Source organism: Saccopteryx leptura, chromosome 2 (genome assembly GCF_036850995.1).
Source record: "Saccopteryx leptura isolate mSacLep1 chromosome 2, mSacLep1_pri_phased_curated, whole genome shotgun sequence".
NCBI lineage: Eukaryota > Metazoa > Chordata > Mammalia > Chiroptera > Emballonuridae > Saccopteryx > Saccopteryx leptura.
The window spans coordinates 304,040,850-304,066,814 of NC_089504.1; the positions used below are offsets into that span (position 1 = coordinate 304,040,850).

Below are 25,965 nucleotides of genomic sequence, written 5' to 3' on the forward strand. Positions count from 1 at the left end.
TGGTTATATATTTAAAGTGGGCTAAAAATCACTTGAAAATGATTTGACTTTATTTCTAAAAAGTTTGCCTTGGTATTTCAATCATCAAACTTTATTTCAATGTTATTTGGCCAATAGATTTACTGAAAATTCTCATCTACCAGGATCTCTTGTCCTTGTATCCTAAACTTTGCTTTTATCTACACAATCTGATTTTTGCTCAACTTCACTATTTTGGGCCTTAAAAATCCTTCTCCATGATTGGCAAGATGCAGTTAACACTAACTAATTTTTATCTCTGTCTCTTTTTTTTTTTCTGTAACCCTGCTCAGAGAGAAAGCTCCAGGCTCTTTTCTTGAAGTCATAGCAGCCACAGAGAAGGTTCAGGATCATGCACACAGCCGTAGACCACAGGCACAGGCGCCTCACCTCCCGTTCTGTCTTCTCTTGTCCCCAGGTCAGTGGAAATCATACATTTCTTCTCTCTACTTCCACTGCCAGATGTAAGCCCCCAATATTTCCTACCTGGATTGCTTCAATCATCTTGTTACTGAATTTTCTTGTCCCTGCACACTGCAATTCATCTGACTCACCATTGGCAAAGAAATCTCACAAAATGTTCGTGTATTCAGAATATAGCCATGCTCAGAAAGATTCAAGTATGCTCCTGTCCCTAGCATAATACCACAAAATGGCTGCTGATCATCAGAGGTGTCTTATTTTGTAGTAACCCTATAATTTATTGCCCACACTGGGAAATAGTTTCCCACGTAAAACAAGTGTTATTAAGGACAGGGGAAATTGCAACATATGGTCAGCCAGCTATCGTTGTGACTCTGCTAAACTCTAAACAGTTCTTCAGACAGGTTTTATACACAATGCTCTGGTGAAGCCTGCTGTCCTCTGTCTCTTCATCATGCAAAGCCTGTCTAATTCCACCTACTTCTACTTCATAGATGCTTTCTTTTATTTTCTTTTTTCTTTTCTTGTTTCTTTTCTTTCTTTCTTTCTTTCTTTCTTTCTTTCTTTCTTTCTTTCTTTCTTTCTTTCTTTCTTTCTTTCTTTCTTTCTTTCTTTCTTTCTTTCTCTTCTTTCTTTCTTCCTGTCTCTTTCTCTCCCCTACCTACCTTCTTTTTTTTTTTTTTTTTTTTAGCAAGAGAGAAGCAGAGAGATGGACACACAGTCAGGGAGAGAGATGAGAAGCATTAATTCTTCATTGTGTTGCCTTAGTTCTTCATTGATTGCTATCTCATATGTGCTTTGATTGGGGGGAGGCACTACAGCCAAGCCAATAATGACTCCTTGCTCAAGCCAGCTACCTTGGGCTTCAAGCCAGTGACCTTTGGCTCAAGCCAGTGACCATGAGGTCATGTCTATGATCCCACATTCAAGCCAGCGACCCCACGCTCAAGCCAGATAAGCCTGCACTCAAGCTGGATGAGTCAACATTCATACTGGAGACCTCGGGGTTTCAAACCTGGGTCCTCTGTGTCACAGACCAATGCTCTATCTACTGCCTGGTGAACCACTGCCTGGTCAGGCCATGGAGACTTTCTTGATCCCACAAAAATGTTTCTACCTTCCACTTTTTGCCATCACTGACCCCAAGAAATGACATTGACCATAAAATGGAAGAAATTCATAAACCATTTGTAATGATCAAAGATCTTGAGTCATTTAACCAGTTCAAAATCACTCACCCATTTCCATATCAAAAGTATTCTTCTCCAAAGACATATTACACACCAGAGGCCCGTAATATGAAAATGGATATTCATGTTGTCTGAGAAAAGTGTTTTTAGAAACCTTTCACTTAAACCTTTATGCATGCAAAAATTTCTATTTATAGGTTACACATCTATTTATTAAATAATATTAAAACCATCTTATCACCCATCCTCCATATCCTGATGCTGTTTTATAGAATTAACAAGTTGAACAGGTTTTATGTTTTGTTTTTGCTGTTCTTTAAGTAACATACATATCTCTCTAGTTAGCAATTGTAGATTGTATCTGTTGACTCACTCACAGTAAAAGGTGAATGCTTTAGTGTGTTTGTACAACCCCCTCTCTATTGATTCTCCTTAGGCATTTCCTAACTTTTTAAAGTTGTATCACTAGTAATTTAACAGAGTTTATAATATTTAGATTCACTTCAGTAGATAAATTAACATTTCCATGTTTTATTTCCTTTTAACAATGTAAGACCCATACAAGAGCAGTTGCTATATTATGGCTACTAAGTGCTATTCCCTTCAGATCAACTCAAATAACATGACTCCACTCACAGTAAAGAAATAAATAGAGGCCCTGGCCGGTTGGCTCAGTGGCAGAGCGTTGGCCTGGTGTGCAGGAGTCCCGGGTTCGATTCCCGGCCAGGGCACACAGGAGAAGGGCCCATATGCTTCTCCACCCCTCCCCCTCTCCTTCCTCCCTGTCTCTCTCTTCCCCTCCCACAGCCGAGACTCCACTGGAGCAAAGTTGGCCCGGGTGCTGAGGATGGATCCATGGCCTCTGCCTCAGGCGCCAAAATGGCCCTGGTTGCAACAGAACAATGCAACCATATATATTCGCCCCCTGGTGGGCATGCCGGGTGGATCCCGGTCGGGCACATGTGGGAGTCTGTCTGACTGCCTCCCCATTTCCAACTTCAGAAAAATACAAAAAAAAAAGAGAAAGAAAGAAAGAAATAGAATTGTTGAAACTTTTTATCTTAAAGGGCAATTAGACACCAGGATCTGATATATTCTTTTACATTTTGTTTTTACACTTCTTTCTTTTTTCTAAGTCATATGTAATTTCTGCTTTTACTCATCTCATCAGATATGCTTTTTTAATTTTGTTGGACTACATCTAGAATAATTCATACATAAGAAATGTCGGCATCAGATTTTCTGAGCCACATTGATTTTTAGTCTCACAATGATTAATAACTTGGCTGGCTACACAATTATAAGTTTAAAATACTTTTCCCTTAGAAAGTCTTTGCTCATTGCCTTCTAGAATCCAAGGTGATACATGAGGTCAGATTTCTGTTTCTCTTTCTCTCTAAAAGCTCTTAGAATTTTCTCTCAATTAATGAAATATTTCTGAGGTGTGTGGCCCTTTAAATTATAAAAACTGTCTTTCTTAATTTGTGAAATTTTTCTTCCATTATTTTTTTAGATCATTTCTTCCTCTTATTTTTCTGTGTTTCTTCTTCTCAGATGTTTATTAGATACATGCTGGGATTTTGCATCCATGCTCAACGTGTTCAACCTTTCCTCACATTTTCTTTTTTATTTTTTATTCAGTGAAAGGAGGGGAGGCAGAGAGAGACTCCTGCATGCGCCCTGACTGGGATCCACCCAGCAAGCCCACTAGGTGGCGATACTCTACCCATCTGGGGCATTGCTCTATTGCTCAGCAACCAAGCTCTTCTTAGTGCCTGGGGTGGAGGCCATGGAGCCATCCTCATTGCCTGGGGCCAACTTGCTCCAATCGAGCCAAGGCTGTGGGAGGGGAAATGAGAGAGAGAGAAGTGAGAGGGGGAGGGATAGAGAAATAGATGGGTGCTTCTCCTGTGTGCCCTGACCAGGAATAAAACTTGGGACATCAACATGCAGGGTCAATGCTCTACCAGTGAGCCAACTGGCCAGGGCTCCCTCATATTTTCCTTGTTAACATTTTCTCCCTTTATTTTTGGCTCTACCTTTTATATTTTACCCTTCAGATCTCTACTCTGCTTTTTAACCCTAGCCACCCTATGTTCTAGTCCATCTGTTTAGCCTTTTATTTTTAAATTCATAATTTTAATTTCTGGGATCATTTTTCTTATTACTTAACTGATCTTTTCCATAGCAACTTGTATATGTGTGTCTGCTCAATATTCCTCTGATTGTCTCAGAATGGTAATTAAAATTCCATTTTTAAAAAATTATCTTATGCCTGACCAGGCGGTGGCACAATGTATAGAGCATCAGACTGGGAGGTGGAGGACCCAGGTTCAAAATGCCAAGGACGCCAGCTTGAGCATAAGCTCATCTGGTTTGAGCAAGGCTAACCAGCTTGAGCCCAAGGTCACTGACTTGAGCAAGGGGTCACTTGGTTTGCTATAGCCCCCAGTCAAGGCATATATGAGAAAGCAATCAATGAACAACTAAGGTGCCGCAATGAAGAACTGATGCTTCTCATCTCTCTCCCTTCCTGTCTGCCTGTCCCTATCTGTCTCTCTCTCTCTCTCTGTCTCTGTCACAAAAAAAGAAATTATCTTATATTTTCTGAATGACCTTTGATTTTGTTTTTGTGGGCTTATTTTGTCTTTTAAAAATTGTGCTATTTTTTTTTATCATGACATCTTTGGCTGTTGATTTATAATTATAATTGAAGGGCTTTACTGGTAGGGTTCATTTTCTCTGTATGGGTGGGAAGACTACAAGACTTAGTATTAAGTCAGTGATTGTCCTATCTGACTGGCTTCCCTTAAAGTTCCCTGGAGGAACTTATTCTCAGAGTTGTGAAATATGTATATCATATTTCTCTCCTGTATAGAATCTGCATTTATTTTTCCCACTTGTCTGTGTCTATCTGAAATAAATTTACTTCAAAGTCAGTTCTGTTTTTCTCACTATCTGTTTCTATATGTGCCCTGACTGGGGATTGAACTGGCAACCTCTGCACTTTGAGATGACGTTCTAACAAACCAATCAATCCAGCCAGGGCTAAATAATTTTCTTGATGACCACTTCAATGTCTGCTTCAGGAATTCATATTGACTTTAAGTTCAGAAATTACTGGCAACCTGCATGGTAAGAATCACATCTCTTGGGCTGTGCTTTCCTTCTTTTAATTTCTCCATAAAGCAGACCCATTCAACTTATTTTTCAGGATTTTCGCCAATTGTTTTACCTAATGTTGGCTCTAAAGACATTATGCCCCCTCCACACCTTTCCACCTCCCTTTTCTTTTTTCTTTTTAAAAATTTTATTGTTACCTTAGAGGGAAGGAATATATATGGTTGTACCAGCCCATATCTTGAACCAAAAGCCAGACTAAGTTTTTAATATATATGGAGATTTAATTATATATACAAATAATGCCAATAAATATGCTTGTGTTTATTTTAAATAACTGAGAATTTGTAGTAATTTTTTGTTAACTATCTTTCTACACTTTGGGGTGGGTGGTCCTCACCCATCTGATATCTGATAGTGCATGTAGAGATTTTTCAAGCTTCCCCAATATTAACACATGTTTTGGTGACAACTGTAAGAAACAATTTGCATGCAGTCTGTTCTTACTGGCACCCTGTGTTCCGCATGAGATATAAACATCTATCGACTCATGGGAAATGCAATTTGAAGTTATACAAGGAAATTAGTCACTGTATCTATGCAGTATGCAGTCTGGGGTGCTGTTAGGGTTCTAGCTATATATGTATGGGTATAAGAAGTCTATTTGTATGACATTCTCCTAAACATTTTGAAATAAAGTCATGGTCATTACTACCTCTGAAAATATTCATGTTTTCATCTTAATCAAATCTAGTATTCTAACATTTTCAATCACATTGAGAGAGTTAATTCATTTTGATGAGATATGTTAGTTCCAGGACTAATTTACTATAGTTGAGTAAATTATTGTAATTTGGGTATAAAAAAAACAAAACTCTGTACACCCAATTTCAATTAAAAAAATAAAGATGAATGCAAAAATACCACAATCTCACTAACAACCATATGTTTAATTGAAGTAGTTTGAGGCCCACAGATTTCCAATGGCCCCAAAATGAAGGATCATGGAGACTAAGCAAAGCTCATTGAGCAAATATTTCTTTGTGCTGTCAGATAAGACAGGCGCCCTCACCCCAAAGAATTGCATACGTTGGTAATTTTATGCAAGGACAATATGTAGCACAACCAGAAACAAAGTAATAAGTCTAGCTAGGACAACGTTCACTGTGCCCTAGAATCTCCTTATTTTACTTTTTTCTTTTATATCTTCACAGCATATCATTTTAGTTGCATGCATAAATGAGATTTTTTTTTTCTTTTCCAGGTGTTTTGTCTTTTTCCTTTTTAAAATTTGTTTTTTTCCCTCCCAGAGATGATTGCAACAATCTGGTGTGATGGAATCATGCCCGGACATAACCTACCCCAATATCTAAAATAGTTCTATAACTACAGTGGGACATCGCGAAACCTTCAAAAAGATGAGATTCAAATGACTGTAAGCTGACAAGGAAAGAAAACGTTATACACTGTACAAGTTCAAACCCATAGAGGGATATTGATCATTATTTCTACTTCCCACCATTCTAAGAAGTAAAGAAATGATAGGAGGCAAGTGTGGCTGGAAACAATCTCTTCTGATCTATTCTGAAAATTACTTCTATTGTAGGTCATGTTGACACTCTTACCCCAGGTTTCTCAGGCTGTTCTTCTCTTACCTGGACTATTTCTTAAGGTAGGCATTTTATTTATTGTTTTCAGAACGATTTTTTTACAACTCTTGTTAGAGTTATTTGGTTTTAAATTTTCAACTTAAATATTTCAGCAACTGCCTTCTCATGACACTTTGCTTCTTCCATTATTGTCTGCTGAATCTATGAAGACAGTTATATAGTGCCTTGGGAAGAACTCTCTTTTATCTGTCTCCTACTCTCACAGACCGTGTCTGCCCCTTTGACTGCTGTAATCTATATGATCAATGCCCTCAGGAAAGCCCCTTTGTTTGCAAAAACACTTCCAGTTAGAGTGCTGTACAGACATGGTCTAAATGGCTAGAAAAATTGAGACACTTTTGTACATAAATTTGAATGAATGCAGTCATTAAACAAATGTTTATGAGAACCTATCTGGCCTGGTTTTATACCAGGTGCCAAGGATAAAATGAGCAAATCAAATAAGGACTCTGCCCTCATGAAATATAGCCTAGCAGGAATAATAACCAACAATAATCAATTACTCATTATGTGCTAAACAGGTCTCGCAACTCATATCATGTAAAACTACCACGAGGTCTATTATAGAAATCTACCATAAATAGACAAGAGGAGGAGCTGTTTGTTTTATAATTTAAAGCCAATCATTTTCCTGCCCTTTCCTAGATGATACAAACTAAAATCTGCTCTAGTTTGTAACTAGGGCTGGGTGCAGGGGCAGGTGATTATGTTACATTGCCTACATTTTCTCAGTTGATTTAGCAGAACCAGGATTTGACCCCCAAGCCCTCCCATTCCAGAGCTCATGCTTCTCTTAATGTCACTCATCCATCTCCACATCCCTGTGCTCTTGTGGACTTCAACAGTCAGATGCAGTAAAAGAACAAAGCAGGGATAATATGGTAAAAGTATCTGAATAATTACATTAATTCTTCTTTGCTTTGAGTATCAATATTTTAGATAGAACTAAGGACACCTAAATATTTAGCAGTCCTATTTCAGGATAGGTGATGATGACAAAAATTTTAAAGTAAGTATACATGCCCATCATTTAAATGAGATAACTTACTTTCCAGGAAAATAATTGTTGTAATGGGGATCACATGAGATGTGTAGATAATGTTCCTATCATGCCATGGTCTAACTTCAATCACAAATAAGCCTGTATATTATTATATGATTATCATGCAAGGCCCTCCATTTACTCATTCCATAGGCATATCTTCAGCATGTACTAACATAAAAGGCTCTATGTTAGGAGACATATTCATTCAGATATACATCAGACAGATACTGCTTAACCTCCATACATTTATAAAAGATTATATTTGAAGGTGAGAGGAGGAAATCAAGGAGTGGGAGTGGAGTCTAAGATAACTCGCAGGCTTCTGACTCGAGTTGCTAGATCGATGCTGCACTTTTCATCCAGAGGGTGAAGGATAGAGGCTAGTTGGGGACAAGTCAGGGTTTCAACGGCATTGAGTTTTATTTTCTTTTACATTTGAGGGGTTTTTAATCTTGCTTCCATCTGACACTGTTTTAAGCACCATGCTCATTGGAGTTTGGCTGTGTCATGACCATTGTCTGACAAGCTTGGTTTTATGAGACCAATTAGAGATGGTAAAATATGTATTTAACAGATTTTTGCCAACCTAACAGCCCTTAACCATCCCTGAGGATTCTTTTTCCTGACTATTACATTAATTATATTTTAATCTTTTCTCTTTCCACCACAAGTATGAGAGTTTGTGTTAGTACATGTCCAGACCTCAGTGGATTGTAGCAGTAGGCACAAAGCCAATAAATGATGTCATTAAGAGCTATTGCAATAAACACGATTCATCGTGATTTCAACTTCTGAAAAAAAAAAACGGTACAGAAATGAAGAGGTGTTTTATCATAGACTAAAGACAAGAGAGAACTGTCTGTCTTCATGAATGCTACTAATGTCCATTTATAACTTGATTTTATTCAGAGGGTTTCTGAAACATCTGTCAAAATTATTCAATTTAATTTTACTTTTTATTCCTATTTCTTTTTATTCCTATTCTCTTGTCATTTTAGAGAGACCTATGTGGTTAGATAAGTTTTCTTCTGTAGCCATTACTCTAAGGAGCATAATTAAATACACGCTAGAAGAAATTTTGCTCTTCCTTTGTCTTACATGCCATAAATTCAATGTCACTGACATATACTTACAGGGTGCATAGCTGTCACCTTTGCTTCTCCCTCTCAGGTCTGACTCCCTACTGTCCTCTCTTGCCCATGAGCCCGGCACCTTGCTAGTGCTGGCAGACATCAAGCAGCATCGGCTGGAAGTCAGGCTGAGCCTTTACAAGAAAGGCTCACGGAGGGCAGACTGACATAGGCTCAATAATTAGCACAATGCAGGACACATGCTCAATAAGGAACTGCTGAATTAATGGATGTGTGGGCTGCCCTGCTGTTGCAAACACTTCAACTTAATAACAGCGGGGTTAATTGTCTGAGCATTATAAGTAACAAGGGAGGACTGACCAGCTCTTTGGTCCTCCAAAGTCAATACAATTTATTCAAAGCCTTCTTTGGGAGATGCAAAAGTTTTATTACCTTTTTATATCTGTGTCAACAATTTTAGCAATGTGAAAAAAAAACAATCATTCTCAAACATTTTGTGCACTGTTTTGAATAATAGAAACTTTGACAGAGAATAGCAGGTAACCAGTTTTAATGTGAAGTGTTAGGATGACACGTAAGTGTATTATGTAAATTACTTCAATAGCAAAAATCTTAGTTTCTTACAATATAATAGCTCTTGATCTAGAGCTGCTCTAAATTCAGCATCTCCAACACTAAGTAATTTGATGACAATGTTCTGAAGATGCCTAGAATGAGTGTTTCTTATTGATTTATTTAGTTGTTTCCATGGTCAATCATATAAAAAAATACAAAATAAATCCCAATTAACATTATTTTATAATTTGACTTACAATGTGTTCCTTTGACTTTTGATTCTGCGAAGCTAAGAAATGAAAAGAATTTTGTCTACCCACATTGTCTCATCTCTATAGGCATGGATTTATCTCCACCTGTAAATAGACATGTTGAACTCAGGTTTTCAAATGGGTGCACAACCCATGCAGACTCAACCACACTGCGCAGCCTCCAGCCTCTGGTCTGCCCATGGGTTCATCTCATCCTGAAACTTTTACTGTCTCTATGACTGCTTCTCGGGGTGCAGCTGCAACTCTGCAGAGGTTTTGTTCTGAGAGATAAGCTTTTTTCTACTACCTTACATTAGCATGGTGCATGTTTTAACTACAATGATGGTATTTGATAGCTTGATATAAGACCATCATTTTATTTATTCTACAAATCTAGGCACTGAAAGAATTATCTGAATAGAAAAACTAAAAAATTCCTATTTGTACCTCTCCACAATGTTGGTAGTCACAACATGAAAAATTAGAGTTAGGTTGTAATTTATAAACTACAAAAAAAGAGATAGAAAAAGAAAAGAAAGCTAGATGTCAGGACTCTGAAGGTATTGTTTGGATAAATATTTATTGCCAACAAGTAAACAAAATAAACTATTTATGGCCCTTTCCAGGAAAAAAAATCAAGACAGTATATAAAAAAAAAGGTAGTCCCAGGTTCCAATACAAATATCACTTAAGTTTATGTTATTGATAATTCACAAAATGCAGATATTCCCAGACTGAAAAACATGGTTTTGCCCTGACTAGTAAAACTAACTGTATCAACACCGACCCAATAGACTTTGAGAAACTTATTTTCCATCTCACATATTCTTTCCTAAATTAAATTTATAAGTTAGATCCTAATACATTCCTGTCTGCATATGTCAAAATAGAATGGTTTCTAGTTGTTAGGTTTAGAGCCCCAAACTGTCCTCCTTTCTTTCCTGCCATGTGCCCGTTCCTATATAAAGAACTCACGGACCTCCATTTGCCATGCAAGGCACGAAAGGTCACAGGCATGGAGCCCACAGAAGTTTGCTCTAGTCAGCAACAAGCTTGCTGAAGTACATTTTTGTCCAAACATGGTTGCAGGCCACATTGATCCAGTAAGGGATGAATGCTCATTCTAATGAGCTCTCTGTGCCCTTATTGAGTACTTTTTCCTCTGAATTAGTTGGGATTTTCAGAGCCATGCATGACCTCACCTGGAATGTTAGAAAGTAAGAAAAGGTGCTTGACTCTGGGACTTTGGTTTCCCCATAACTTTTCATGATGGAAGCAGAAACACCACTTAAGTCCTCACTCTGAGAAAAGAAGTTTCTCATAGGCACCTTGAGCTGTCCACTGCAGAAAGCTTGTTTTGCTTTTGCTTCCAGGCTGGCTCCTGTCTAGCATGCAACTCAAACCTTGAAATTCCTGGTTAATGTTACTAGTTCTCTGCTTTGCTGGCCACAGGAACCACATGCATCCACTTCTGCACACGCTCTCTTTCACAGAGATGTTCTCTCCTTACAAGGGTTTATGTGGAAAAGGTTAATAGTGACAAAAGAAAGTTCCTTGGGGAGATTCAATTGTTCTTCACCTTCTATAAAATTATAACCTGCTTTGTGTAACTTCGCATTGCTGTCTTTCATCCCTCACCGTCCCCCTCCACATGTGGAAAAGCGATAAAAATGGAGGATGAGGAGAAATAGTAAGATGATTTCCACTTCTATTTGTGGTTGTTTTGCTCTAAAACCTCCTTCTCTATCTAAAACCATCATATTGATTGAGAAATAGCTTTAACTCAGAGTAACATTAGAACTAGAATAACAGGCATTTGTTAGGCATTGGGACATGAGTTATGTCTGTCCTTTCTCCCTTCTGCTTTTAATTAACATTTGGAAAATAACAGCTGTATTAGTAGATAACAGAGCTGGAAAGAAAACCCCAGAAAGTGATGTGAGCTCTGTCCATTTCTACCTGTGCCAAGGAAGAGGACACATTAAAAGTTTTTCTTGGGAAATTAACTACAGTCAACACATATTCAAAGCAAAGTGACCTTAAGGGAACTAAGTATGTGTGTATGTGTTTATAAATAACAGTAACAGACTGAAACACCTCAAGTGAATATAAGTGAACCAGAAAGAAAGGCAAGAAAGCATCTTGAAGACACAGTTAACATCCAGGGAAACGGTTGACAAATACATTTCTTGCACTTACCTTTTCTGCCGACTGGGCTGTGCCGAAAAAGATGGGAATGAAGGCTAACCAAATGATGCAGGTGGTGTACATAGTAAATCCGATAGGTTTGGCTTCGTTGAATGTCTCTGGCACACCTCTCGTTTTAATGGCATAAACAGTACAAGTGACCATCAAGAGGATACTGTACCCCAGGGAACAAATGAGTGAGAGGTCAGAAATGTCACACTTGAGCACTCCCCTGGCGTTCTCTGGGTCTAGAGTCCGCTGTTCTCCATAGTCAATGATGATGTGTGGGGGGTCCACAACGAACCAGACACACACTCCCAGGAGCTGGATGGAGATGAGACTGAAGGTGATCACCAGCTGCGACGCTGGGCTAATAAACTTGGGTGCTGTGACGGATTTCTTTCCCTGCTCAAATATTCGGTGGATCCGGTTGGTTTTGGTGAGAAGGGCTGCATAGCTGAAACACATGCCGAGTCCTAGGAATAGCCGTCGGAAGGAACATATGATGGTATCTGGTGCTGCGATCATCAGAAAGGTGATGGAGTAACAGAGGAAAATCCCTGTGAGGAGCACATAGCTCAGTTCGCGTCCTGAAGCCCTCACGATCGGTGTGTCATTGTAGCGGACAAAGGTCACAATCACAAAGGTGGTGGCGATGATGCCCAGTATCGCCACAAACACAGGCACCACCGCCCAGGGGGAATGCCACTCGAGTTTGATGATGGGGATAAGCTGGCAGCCCGTGCGGTTGATGTTGGGTCTCTGGTCCAAAGGGCAGAGTTCACAGGAGAGCTCATCCACCTGGTAGTTGTAACCTTCACAGCGCTCACAGTGCCAGCAGCATGGGACACCCTTCACCGTCTTCTTCCTCTCCCCAGGCTTACAGGGAAGGCTGCACACAGACGCTGGGTGAGCATGCTCTCCCTTTGCCCACTGCATGTCTTCCACCTGTGGGTATAAAGAATTAATGAGCCTTCCGTTCCCCCCCATTTATAACGTCCTAATCCCAGCTACAGCTTTGCGATAAATCACTGGCTGTTGACAGTACAAATACAGTTTACCATAATAAGAGCTCCGTTTCTTTCCCTGATATTGACTTTATGAAAGTGGTAAGTGATTGGGTCCAATAAATCATTTACCTCATCAACGTGATGAGTGTCTTTAGTTTCCATGCACCCCCTTCAATGTTGACCAATGCGACATTCAGAGAAAGATTTATTGGCCCAAACAGTTTGAAAGCTCAAAGAAAAAGTCCCATAGAAAGATATTGTAATGCTAATCACAGGTATAAATACCAGGATCCCTCAAATACCAGTTTAGGTTATAAATATAGATATAAAAATTATGATCCAAGTCTTTATACTATATTTGCAGAAATTCAAACCACAATGTCAATTTAGAAAGGAAATGGCAAAACAAGTTGCTTTAATCTCTGGCACTCCTCATGTGTGTATGGTGATAACCATATTAATGTTTTGGCTCTGTTTAAGTTTGAGATACATTTCTCCCAGCCTTGCATTTCCACACTGTGAAATATACTCCATGCTGAATGAAATAGCTGGATGGTCATGTTTTCCATTGTACAAGAGTAGTCTTACAGGTCGCATCAAGCAGTGAAACAACACTAAATTCCAGGGGTACAGTATATATTCTGGGGTATGAATGAGGCAGTCTGCTATCGGTGCTTCAAGTTCTACTTTACTCTTTTGGATTACATCATAAAATTAAAATTAAAGTACTGTTTTTAGGTGATTCTGCCACCTAGTGACCTCTTCCCTTGAATTTGTTTACTGAAGGTTCCAGACCCAATTTCAACACATGTGGGGCAGAAGGGGGAGAGTCTCTTATACCACCAGGCAATTCTCCGTCACCAGCCTAGTGTCCCACAAGTCAGCTCTATTCCAACACTATCTACCTGCAAACAGATCCCAGAAGTTAAAGGCTCAGTCCTACAAGACTATACCCCTCCCTTCTTCAGGGGATAGTCATGAGTCCAGGCTGTTACATGTTTTTCTGTTTTTTTAGCAAGAGATAGACATAAAGAGGGACAGATAGAGACAGACAGGAAGGGAGAGAAATGAGAAGCATCAATTCTTTGTTGCGGCAGCTTAGTTGTTCATTGATTGCTTTCTCATAGGTGCCTTGACGGGGGGGGGGGGGGGCTGCAGCAGACCGAGTGACCCCCTTACTCAAGCCAGAAACCCTGTGCTCAAGCCAGAAACCATGGAGTCATGTCTATGATCCTATGCTCAAGCCAGCAACCCTGCACACAAGCTGGTGAGTCCATGCTGAAGCCGCATGAGCCTGCACTCAAGCCAGCAACCTTGGGGTTTTGAACCTGGGTCCTCTGCATCCAGGCCAACATTCTATCCACTGTGCCACCACTTGCTCAGGCTGTTACATGTATTTCTGACCAACAATGCTATAAATTGGAGGCTCCAGCAACCCCTACCTTGTGTTTGATTAATTTGCTAAGAGTGGCTCACAGAACTCTTAGAGAGACATTTTGCTTATGATGAGATCACAGGTTTATTGGCCATTGGAGATTGGTTCAACCTCCAGTCCCTGTCTGCGGTAGGATTATACATTCCAATCTTCTAATCACAAGGTTGGGTCTCCTGACAACAAGTCCCCATCCTTAGGTTACCTAGTTTTCTAAGTCCACTTATTAACATAACAAAGACACTGTAATGCTTTTATCATAGAAAATTCCTAGTGTTTCAGAATCTCTACGCCAGGAATGAGATTGCAGACAAAATATATATATATATATTTTTTTAAATAAAAAACAGTAACATCATATTTACCTTATCAGATACATAGTAATTTTAGCAGAATTCTAAGAGCACAACAACAAAAACAGCTTGTTTTCCCAAGACCAGCTCTCTTAACAACCCCAAAGGGGAATGACCATACCTTGTGGTAGTCTGGATCCAAGATGGCCCCCAATAACCTCACCTCCTAGAGTTCCTGCACTCATGTAGTCCCCTCCTACCTTGAATAGGGTGGATTCATGTATACCACAGTATATTGCAGAATGCTTATATGTGATTTCTGAGGCTAGGTCATGAAAGACATTTTGGCTTCTGACTTATTCTCTCTTGGATCCCTCACTCCATGAGAACCCTCAAGTGGCCCTACGGAAAGAAACTGAGGTCCCCTTGCAACAACCAGCACCAACTTTCCATACAAGTGAGGAAGCCCCCTGGAAAATGGGTTGTCTGACCCCATTCAAGCCTTCAGAGGAGCAGCCCCAGCTGACACCTTGACTACAATGTCACGAGAGGCCCTGAGCCAGACAGAATAACCCAGCTAAGCTGCTCCTGAATGTCTGACCTACAGAAATTGTGTGAGATTATAAATTTTTTCATTGTTTTAAACTGCTAAATTTTAAAGTTAACTTTATGCAACAGTAGAAAATGAATATACAATGGAATACTACTCAGCCGTAAGAAATGGTAACAGTGACATTTACAACAACATGGATGGACCTCCAGAATGTTATACTGAGTGAAATAAGTAAATCAGAAATAGCTGTGAACTGTATGGTTTCACACATAGGTGGGATATAAAACTGAGACTCATGGACATAGATAAAAATGAAGTGGTTACCCGGGGAAGGGGACATGGGGGATAGTGTGGGCGGAAGGGTGTAAGGAGGGACAAATATACAGTGATGGAAAATAATTTGTCTTTGGGTGATGGGTATACAACATAATCAACAGTTCAAATGTTATAGAACTGTTTACCTGAAACCTATGTACTCTTATTTATCAATGTCACCCTGTTAAAGTTAATTTCCTAAATAAAAATTTTTAAAAATGAATAGAGCTCAGATTAAGCTTACCTACTCTGTGACCACTACCAGTGCAGTCATCTATTGAGAATCTTTTGAGAAGGCCACCCAGTGACAGCTATTCTAAGTCAAAAACATGCCCCAAAGTGTCAATTGTATGAGCTATTCTTTCATCACTCTTAATGTTGCCTCTCTTTGGGAACTATGTGACTGAGACTGTTCTCAGGAATAGATAAATCTATTAACTCAGGAATGCTTTCCTCTCTTGAATGTGAAGTCAATGGTTAAGGGCAGAGAATTACAGTCCCCAAGCTCAATACTTGCAGAGGGCTGTCAAATCTCCCCCAGGTGCAGTAGAGAATTCATGCATGTTTAATTTCAAAACCCTTGAGAAAGTAGACGCTGCTTCAAGTGTCATAAGGGCGATCAAAACCATTATTAGGTCTGCCCTGTCTGTTACCACAAAGGAAAAGCAATGTATCATCATTCTGCTAATAGTCTATTAGGTTTTAATGATTTAGAAAGTTACTGTAGTTCCTTATAGGATTCCAGTAGGAAAAAAAAATGTTAAATTAGAAGCATATAGTGGCTTCTATCAAAAATCCTGAGAAAAATGAAATGCTCCACTGAGTGGCTAAAACTATTGATTTTATATCATAATGAACTCATATAAGATAATAAAATACTTTTTGTGAAGGTTATATTTCAAAGCTAATTATTATAAAACCAGAATTGCATTTTGTTTGGGGCCTCTCTAGATTTATAATGTTACTGTTTAAAAAAAAGGAGGCAGCAAAAATATCTCATAAATATTAAATTTCATGATTGGTAAAGATCTTAAAGGTGAGCTGGTCTAACCACAAGTTTAATTCTTTCATTCTCAATATACTTTATTTTTCAGAATTTGTTAACAAAAAAAGTATACCTATACCAGATAAACCTTATTACACAGGATATTTATCATTATGAATTAAGTATTAAATTTTCTTTGATCAGTTTCTTATGTACTAAGCTAAGGAAAAATAGTTTGTAAAAATAAAACAGAAAGTGCCTGACCAGGCAGTAGCACAGTGGATAGAGCATCGGCCTCTGATGCTGATGATCCAGGTTCAAAACCCTGAGGTTTCCGGCTTGAGTGTGGGCTCACCAGCTTGAATGTGGGTCACCAGCTTGAGGGTGGGATCATAAACATGACCCATGGTCACTGGCTTGAGCCCAAATGTCACTGGCTTGAAGCCCAAGGTCACTGGCTTGAGCAGGGGTTCACTAATTTGGCTGACTAATTTGGCTGGAACCCCCTGCTCAAGACATATATGAGAAAGCAGTCAATGAACAACTAAGGTGCCGCAACTATGAATTGATGCTTATCTCTCTCCCTTCCTGCCTGTCTGTCCCCCTCTCTCTTTCTCTCTCACTTACTTGCTAAAAACAAACAAAAAAATCAAACAAAAAGTTATAAGATAATGGAAAATAATACACTTTTTTAATAGTTGTGAAATAGTTGTATTTCTTTAAGTAAAAAACAGTATGTCTAAATTAAGTAATACATGTGGCTTTTTAAATGTAATAGAGAAACATTAAGTATGTTTTAAGAAACACGTTAAATATCCATGTTAGATACACATGACTCCATTTCCATCAAGGCATCTATTTAGGTATAACTATACTGTATTTCAATGTCAAAGTCAGTCTAATAACAAATCAATATTCATCTCAAAGAAGAAAAAATAGCAAATATTTGAATCAGGATCTTGTCAATACATTAATATTGGAGACAAATAATTTATTTTCCATAATGATGATTAAAAAACAAATTAAACTGCCTAATTTTCACAATTTTGCTATAAAGCATACCTAGGGATCACACAGTGCTTTTGCTTTGCTATAAATAAATTATACCATCTTTCATAATGAGTTTAAAGAGAAGTCTTATTTATGCATTTTTTAAAACATTTTATTATGGGACATTTTAAACATGTATAAAAGTAGAAAAAATAGTACAATAAACCCCATGTACCTATCAACCATGTCAATATTTTTCAGTTTATGACTGATAGTGTTTTATCTGTTTTAGTATTATTTTGAAAAACTATTCCAGATATTATATTGATTTCTAAGAGAGAAGTACTTATAATTTAAATTTTAATAATGCTTTCATAATATCAAAAAAAATTTTTGAAATGAATTTTTCTAGTCTTTGACATTCTGATCAAGATGATTTCTGTCTAAAATACGTAGTCTAAGAAATGAGAAATAGTCATATAGATAGATCTTCCAGGGTTAAAACCATAGCCCATTCCTGTCTTAACAATGTTCATCAACAGTCATTCATTCTGTAGGTTGTAAAATCATGTTATTACTGAAGACAAATGCACCAACAACCACAAAACCAAAATTTTCTGAGCGTGCTTACATTTTTAAATCTTTACGCTTTTCAAACCCACCAACCTAGAGTAATGCTTCATAAAGTCTTTAAATAGATATTATTTTTATAGAATAATTTTCTTCTGTGCAGTTTTAGTAACTCCTGGAAAAGGGACTATAAAAATATTTCCCAGCCCTGGCCAGTTTGCTCAATGGTAGAGCATTGGCCCGGTGTGTGGAAGTCTGGGTTCGATTCCTGGTCAGGACACACAGGAAAAGCGATCATCTGCTTCTCCACCCCTCCCCTTTCCCTCATTATCTCTTTTTCTCTCTCCTCCACTCCCACAGACATGGCTCGAAAAGTTTGAGCAATTTGGCCCCGGGTACTGAGGATGGTTCTAAGGCCTTGCCTTAAGCACTGAAATAGCTCAATTGCCAAGCAACGGAGCAATGCTACAGCTGGGCAGAGTACAGCTGGGCAGAGCATTGCCCTGTAGGGGTTTGCTGGGCGGATTCTGGTTGGGGCTCATGTGGGAGTCTGTCTCTGTCTCTCTGCCTCTTACTTAATTAAAAAAGAAAAAAGAATATTTCCAATAAAAGGCCCCATTATGATTACTTATTTACAGTATTCATTTAAAATTTTTCATTCAACATAATACCTCTATTACAGTGTTTTCACCCCATAGTAATGTGGTTCATTAACATGATTTCCATACATGTGGGAAAATGTTAAATATAATACTTACAGATAATTGATATCTAGTTATACTACTCTTAATTACTTTTCATCTTGCTCTATAAATAAGTATAGTATTAAGACTCATTTTTGTGACTAGTTTGCCACCCAAGTAGATAAAACCCATCTCTTCATCTGACTTTATGTGATAGCAGATTGTACGTGCAAACTTTTACAGTAAAATTGGGTATTTTTTTATAAAGCTTCACTAATATATTCTATATAATCAGTAGACTTACCAAATGCACTTAAATAGTTTGAGAGTTTGAAATGTCAAAATTTGGTATCACATTTTGCAACTCATACAGTTCGCCTGTGAATGAGTACATATTGCACAGTTAATTTGATATGTATATGTCTTCCTTAATTAATATTTATCCATTTTCTTTGGGTCATACACAACTTTCTCTTCCTATTCAAAGTAGTAACCAGACTTAGTATTTTTTTTTTATTTTTGAAAATCTAATATTTGTAAAATGATCCTCAGATTGAAGCTCTGGCTTTAGGTGATATTACAGATATACATAATCATTTAAAAATACAAATATTTCTGTTTAAAAAGAGAATTTAAAATAAAATTAAAAAAATTATATATTTATATATATAGCATCAAAAAATAAGATACTTAGAAATAAATTTAACAAAGAAGTACAAGATTTTTTTAACTAAAAACTACAAAATATTGTGCTGTCTGGATAATGCAGTTGGTTAGAGCATCATCCCAAAGCACAGAAGCTGTGGCTCAATCTCTGCTCAGGACACATACAGGAAAAGATTGATGTTCTTGTCTCTCTCCCTTCCTCTCTTTCTAAAAATCAATAAAATAAGCATTAATTTTATTTAAAACACTACAAAATATTATTTTAAAAATGAAGGACCTAAATAAATGAAAGGAAACACCATATTCATGCATCAGGAGGTTTAATCATTTCTAAATTGATTGACAGATTTAACATATCCCTATGAAAATTTCATATGCCTTCTTTACAGAAATTGACAAGCTGATCCTAAAATTTGTATGAAAGTAAAGGGACTCAGAATAAACTCAAAAGTGAAGAACAAAACTGAAGATTCACTATAATTTTAAAATGTACTACAAAGTTACCATAAGCAAGAAAGACAGCATGATACTGGCCTAAGACAGATAAACCAATGAAATAAAATTGAGAGCCTGAAAGTAACCTCTCACGTGTATGGTCCATTGGTTTTTGATAAGGATGGCAAGAAAATTCAACAGAGAAAAATAGTCTATTCAACACAAGCTGGGACAAGACATGACACCAAAAGAATAAGCAACAAAATCAATGGATTGGACTTCATCAGCACTAAATACTTTCGTGCTTCAACAGATTCCACTAGCAAAGTGAAAAAAACCACTAAGTGGGCAAAAGTATTTTGAAATCATATATCTGATAAGAAATTTGTATCCAGAACACATTTTTTTTTAAAAAAAACCTCTTACAATTAAATAATAATTAAGAGACAAATAATCCAATCAAAATGGGCAAAGGAATTAAAGAAATATTTCTCCAACGAAGATGTATGAATGGCCAATATGCATATGAAAAGTTGTGCAACATGCATATAACTGAATATTTAAAAGAAATAAGAGTACTAAGACATGCTATAAAGTGGACGAACTGTGGAAATATACAAAGTGAAAGAAGTCAGTCACAAATACCACATATTGTATGACTTTATACAAAGATGATACATTGGTGACTGCCAGGGGTTCAGGGCAGAAGCGTATAGAGGCAACTACTCAAGTGTACAGGATTCCATGGATGGTGGTGGAAATTGTCTAAAATTTATAACCTCTTAAGTTTCCAAATAATGATGACAAGTAGGAGAGCTTAAAAGATTCTGAGACCCCCCCCAAAAAAATACAAAAAACTGAATAGAAGATAGAATGGCTTGTGAGATAAGAAACAATGAAGTAATGCTTTCAAATTTCAAATTCTAAAATGCAATGTTTGCCTACCTAGATTTTGGCAGCCTACTGTTTAATATAACATAAACATGAAGATTTTTTTATATATGCAATTTCTCCAAGAATATATATCTTCTATTTTCAGCTTCAGGCAGTTATTTGTTGATGTTCTGTATCTAAACAAGAGGATGGATGAAGGAAGAGAGGAAACTATGAAACAGGAGAGGCAACGCAAAAGAAATATGAGAAAAACTTCTCAGAATTATGGTAAATAAGGTGCTGGGATGCAGGCTTGTCCTCCATTTAGAAACAAACCAATCTAAACTGGAGAATCTGGAAAGGGATCTCTAAGTACATAAGTATACTGCTTTAAAAAATTAGGGGATATTTCAAAATGAATATGAATATGAACAGTATACCTAACCAGGTGTCCTCTGCTGAAAAGTTTAGATGAATTTGTTTTAAGTAAGTAAACAAGCAGGAAAAAAATGAAGAGAATGCTGAGCAAGTAAACAATTTTTAAAATGGTGATCATTAACTAAAGGGATAACAAAAAATTTCCCAGCAAATCAAAAACAATCAAAGCATATTAGAAGGCACATAATTGAAATGCAAGTTTAGTGTATCTATGTAGGGAGGATGGCAGGACAGGAAGGGTATGGAAGGAGCAGAGGAGAATTGGTATCAAGGAAATAATTCCTCATACTCCATAGTGAGAAGTCAATACAAACTGACATGGCAGAAAAACAAGTAACGAGTAAGTGTAGGAAAGTTATTGAGAAATAGGAAACAAAACCTATCAAGGAACTATTACAGAGTTGAATGTTACCTTTGATCATCTGAAAATAGGAACACATATATTTTCCAGATAAGCCTTGTAGGACGGATGGACTTTTTAAAATCCTATGTACAAATAAATTAAATAGTCATTTTAAATAAGAACAGGTTACAATAAAAAGTTAATAAGCCTAATAGTAAAGGAAGCTGGATAAGAAACAGAGAAGTGCAGGAAAGCTAAAAATAAAGTGCCCACTGGAAATCCATACAGTAAGCACCGAAGAGAAGGATAGGGTTTGCTTCAAATCAAATTATTGATGTAGAGGCCAACTCGAAAGCTTCTCAAACCTGAGTAGAAAAATACAGAGATGGAAACAATGGAAGAAAAGACAGGAATTATAAGAAAAAATATGGATGACTACCATTCTAAAGGAATAAGCAAAATTGCTATGCAAAAATATAATCAGAGGTGTGAGGAAAGAAAACATTTTTCTGTTGAAGAATAGATGGAAAGGTAGAATTAATGTAAGGGATTAATAAAATATAAGACGTTTCGGTGGGAGGTATAAGATTGAAGTAAAACCCAGTACGTATCAAGTGAGATAAAATGAATTTAATTAAACAAACAAACAAAAAAAGAGGATAGTCTCACAACACGAATGAAGAATAAAGGGAAGTATAATATTTTTAGGAGAAACTCTATGATCACATAATTTAATAACTTACCAAGTTTTCTTTGACATTTGAGAAATAGAGGGAAACTTTGTCAGATATGCCATCACTGAGAAAACCTAACATTTAAACAATATTTCATTGGAAAACAAAAAAGAATACTTGCTTGAAGATATAATCCAAATTGCTGAAAATTAAAGCAAACTTGAGAAGTCCACACAAGGAATCATAATATAAAACACATAAATAAACCTAGTTATAAAACTGACATAAGTATCAAAAATAGTTTTAAAAGATGAATAATGTAAGCCAAACAAAATATAGTTATAATGATCTGGATCCAAAACACTCTAGGTTTTGGCCCTGGATGGTTAGCTCAATCGGTTAAGAATGCCATCCCAGAACAAGGTTACGGGTTCAATCCCTGGTCAGGGGATACATGGGAAGCAAGCTAGGAATGAACTACTGAGTGGAACAACAAATATTTCCCTTCCCTGTTCCCTTTCTCTCCCTTCCTTTCTTTGTCTTTCTAAGAAATCAATTAAAATTGAGCTCTGGCTGAATAGTTGGTTCGAGCATTGTCCCAGGGTGCGGGAGTTGTCGGTTCAATTCCACAGTCAGGGCACATACAGGATCAGCTCAATGTTCCTGTCTCTCCCTCTCTCTCCCTGCCTCTCTCAAAAACAAACAAGCAAGCAAAAAAGAAAAAAACAACTCTGAGTTTTAATGACACTTGCATGTGCTTCCTTTTATGGGCAACAAATCAAACGATCACAAGAAATTTAAAAAAGGAGAGAAATGATAAACTGACAAACTCTAGAGCTCAGAGAAAAATACTTGAAATTAATTATAAAGAAATTTTAATAGATTAAAATAAAACAATAAAACCTGTTTAGAACACCATTTCTGGTAATGGTTTCCAGTAAAACTGGAAATAATAAATTAATGTTATAAACATCAATGCAACCACTTTAAACAATAACTTTTTTTAAAAAGTCAAGCCAAAATTGCAATTAGGGCCATTTAGAAATAAAAGCTAATGAGAACACTGCATACAGTGTTCTGTACCTAGAACAAAAAAAAATCCATTTTCCAGTGTTTTTATTACAAAAGTAATAGTCAACTCTAGAAGCTAAGCAAATATAACAACATAAAGCTAGAGAAAGTAGAGGGAAGAATTAATAATAATAATAACACATTAAATAATAAGAAAACAATAATGAGAAATGACATCTAAGAATAGTTTTTATGGAATAGTCAATACAATTTACAGATAGCTGACAAGTCTAAGTTGGGGGAAAGAACTAAAATACACAGCCTTATTTCTGAGGTTATAGATGTAAACATAGATACAAAATAATGATGGGAATAAGAAACAACTATATTTCATATAAAATAGCATATATACCTACACTATATCATAAATAGACTATAATATAATATAATATAATATAATATAATATAATATAATATAATATAATATAATGGAATATGTTACCTTATAAACATATTCTGATCTTCCAAACCTTGAAAACAGTCTGTGACAGTTTTATTCTTTAGCTACTATGTTCTTTCTGTTCTTTCTCTCTCACCAATCCCTTACAAAGAATGTTTTATGCCTTCTGCACCATCATCTTCACGCAAACTAGCTTTTGCAATGTACTTATCTTAAACATTCTGCACAAAAACCATCAGCATTCAAGTCCAATGATGTCCCTTCAATTCATCTCCGTTGGAAACACTCCTTTCTTGACATCTGAAACATGATGACTATTGTTTCTTTCCTACTGCCATGAATGCTGATCTCTCTTCTTTTTAGTGCCCTTAACTCTGTCCACTGTTCTACCCTTAATGTTTCCTGACTTAGCTTTCTCTATCAAACATCCCTCCCATTCCTTGACTTCAAACTTCATTGCTGCACTTCAAACCTGATCTTTCTATTTGCCAACTAATACAGTTCCAATGACCTGCTGACCAAAACTGACAGACAAAGGCAATTATGAGCAATAAAGCTCATCATGTCTAAAGCATATATTCATTAACTGGTCTAAGGAGTTTCCATCTTGATTTCTCTAAATTTATTCAATTAGATTTCATACCCAGTCTCTTTTATTCATCCATTGTTCTGTGAGCTCTACTGAAGTCATTTATCATAATTTCATTCTTTGAATTTCATTCCTAGCTTGCAACTAGCTGTCGTTTCTCTTGTAATCCGTCTTGCACATATAAATCAGGACCAGATAAAAATACTATAAATATATTTCATTTGTTTTCTTCCCTGATAGAGAACTGTCTTCTCACTGATACAAAGCAAAAATAAAAATTAGTAATCTGACTTTAAGCCCTCAAACTCTTAGCCTCAGTCTGTCTTTTAAGTGGTATATAAAATACCTGTTCAGGAATTGCATGCCACACTCAATTTGGGTATTCACCTTTCCCAAATATATATTGTGGCTTGTTTTCTCTGTTTATTCTTGTTTTGCCTCTTCCCATAGTATCAGCTTACCATTTTGCTATGACAAGACTACCATTCAGTTTCTCACGTAAGGAACTGAGACATTGCCACTCCATCCTAACATTGAGTAACAAGCGGGACAGACTGAGAAATCAACAATGATTCTAAAGTCCCAGTCAGAGGTGGAAGACACAGGGCCAAGACTGGAGAGACAAAAAGGTGACTAACAGCAGTCATTGCTTATAGGGGCAGAAACTCCCGAGCAGGAAGCACCTAAGTAACCAGTGGTAGGTGTGGAAAACCTGAACTGTAATTGCTGGAGGTTCAGTGCGGACAACTCCAGTGGGACTCAGTCATGGGAATCCTAGAATTTTGTGAGATTTATTTATAGAGCTCGACTTGGTTCTCACAGTAAATATGAAAGATCTTCTTATGCTTCCTGCAGAGGGAGAGGAAAAAGACCACTTTGAATTATGCCAGATTAGTCTGCTTTTTTAAACAAGGCCTGCCCAAATGGAAACTAGTTAATGAGCCTGAGCTATTGTATTAGAAGATCTTAACTGACCTAGGGGTAAGGGGTACCAAACTCTAGCCCATTCTAGACATTTTGTCCCACTGAAGGGGAAAAAAACCTGAGAGACACTTGTGGAGTTCATAGACCAGAGGCAGAGGCTCATTGAAAGACTGAGATCTAACACATTATATAACATTCCTCTTCCCCTAAAAATTTTCCACCATAATACTAAAGGCCTATTTATAGCAGTTCCTTTATCCCAACACATCTTGTCCAGTTATTAGGGAAAAAATATCAGACATATATAAAAAAAAGAAACTTTTTTTTAAGTGAGAGGAAGGGAGAAAGTGAGACAGATTCCTGCATGCGTCCTAACTGGGATCCACCCAGCAAACCCATCTAAGACCGATGCTCAGTCCAACTGAGCTATTTTTAGTACCTGAGGTTTATATGTTTGGACAAAATGAACTATCCTCAGCATGTGGGGTCAATGCTCAAACCAACTGAGCCACTGGCTGTGAGAGGAGAAGAGGTAGAGAAGGGGAGAAAGAAGGAAAAAGAAGCAGATGGTTGCTTCTCACATGTGTCCTGACCAGGGATCAAACCCAGTACATCCGTATGTCAATCTGATGCTTTATCCACTGAGCCAACCAGCCAGGGCCAAAAAACCACAACTTGAAGCAACAGAGTAAGCATTAGAAACAGACATGGTAGGTATGTTTAAATGATAAGACTGGGAATTTAAAACAATTATGCTTAATATGCTAAGGGCTTTCTAATGATTCAAGAAGGCAGCATGCAAGAACAGACTGGCAATGTAAGCAGAGGCATGGAAATCTTAAGAAGGAAATAAATAATGCTAGAGATGGAAAACATTATAACAGAAATGAAGAATAGTATTGATGGACTTGAAGACTGAACATGACAGGAAAATATCACTGAGTTTAAGGCTAATACTATGCATACAAAAAGCAAAAAGAACAAACATAACTATGAAAATAACAGAAGGACAGCAGGACAACTATACAAAGGCTTTGGTTATGTGCTTTCCATCTGATTCTAAGGTTTTTGATGATGGCTCTTCCTCACACTAAGTTTTTTTTTTTTGGCTCTTGAATATTCTCTAAAATCAATGCCATTATATTCCATCAAAAATTAATTGTAAAAATGT

General features: G+C 37.1%; 1 protein-coding gene across 1 annotated transcript in view; it reads right to left on the reverse strand.

Annotated features, from left to right (window-relative positions):
- GRM8 (glutamate metabotropic receptor 8) overlaps positions 1-25,965 on the reverse strand; it is an 822,068-nt gene that overhangs the window by 81,343 nt on the left and 714,760 nt on the right. The window contains exon 9 of the mRNA XM_066362590.1: positions 11,563-12,498. Coding sequence (XP_066218687.1) covers positions 11,563-12,498 — 936 coding nt within the window. The remainder of the gene's footprint in view (positions 1-11,562; positions 12,499-25,965) is intronic.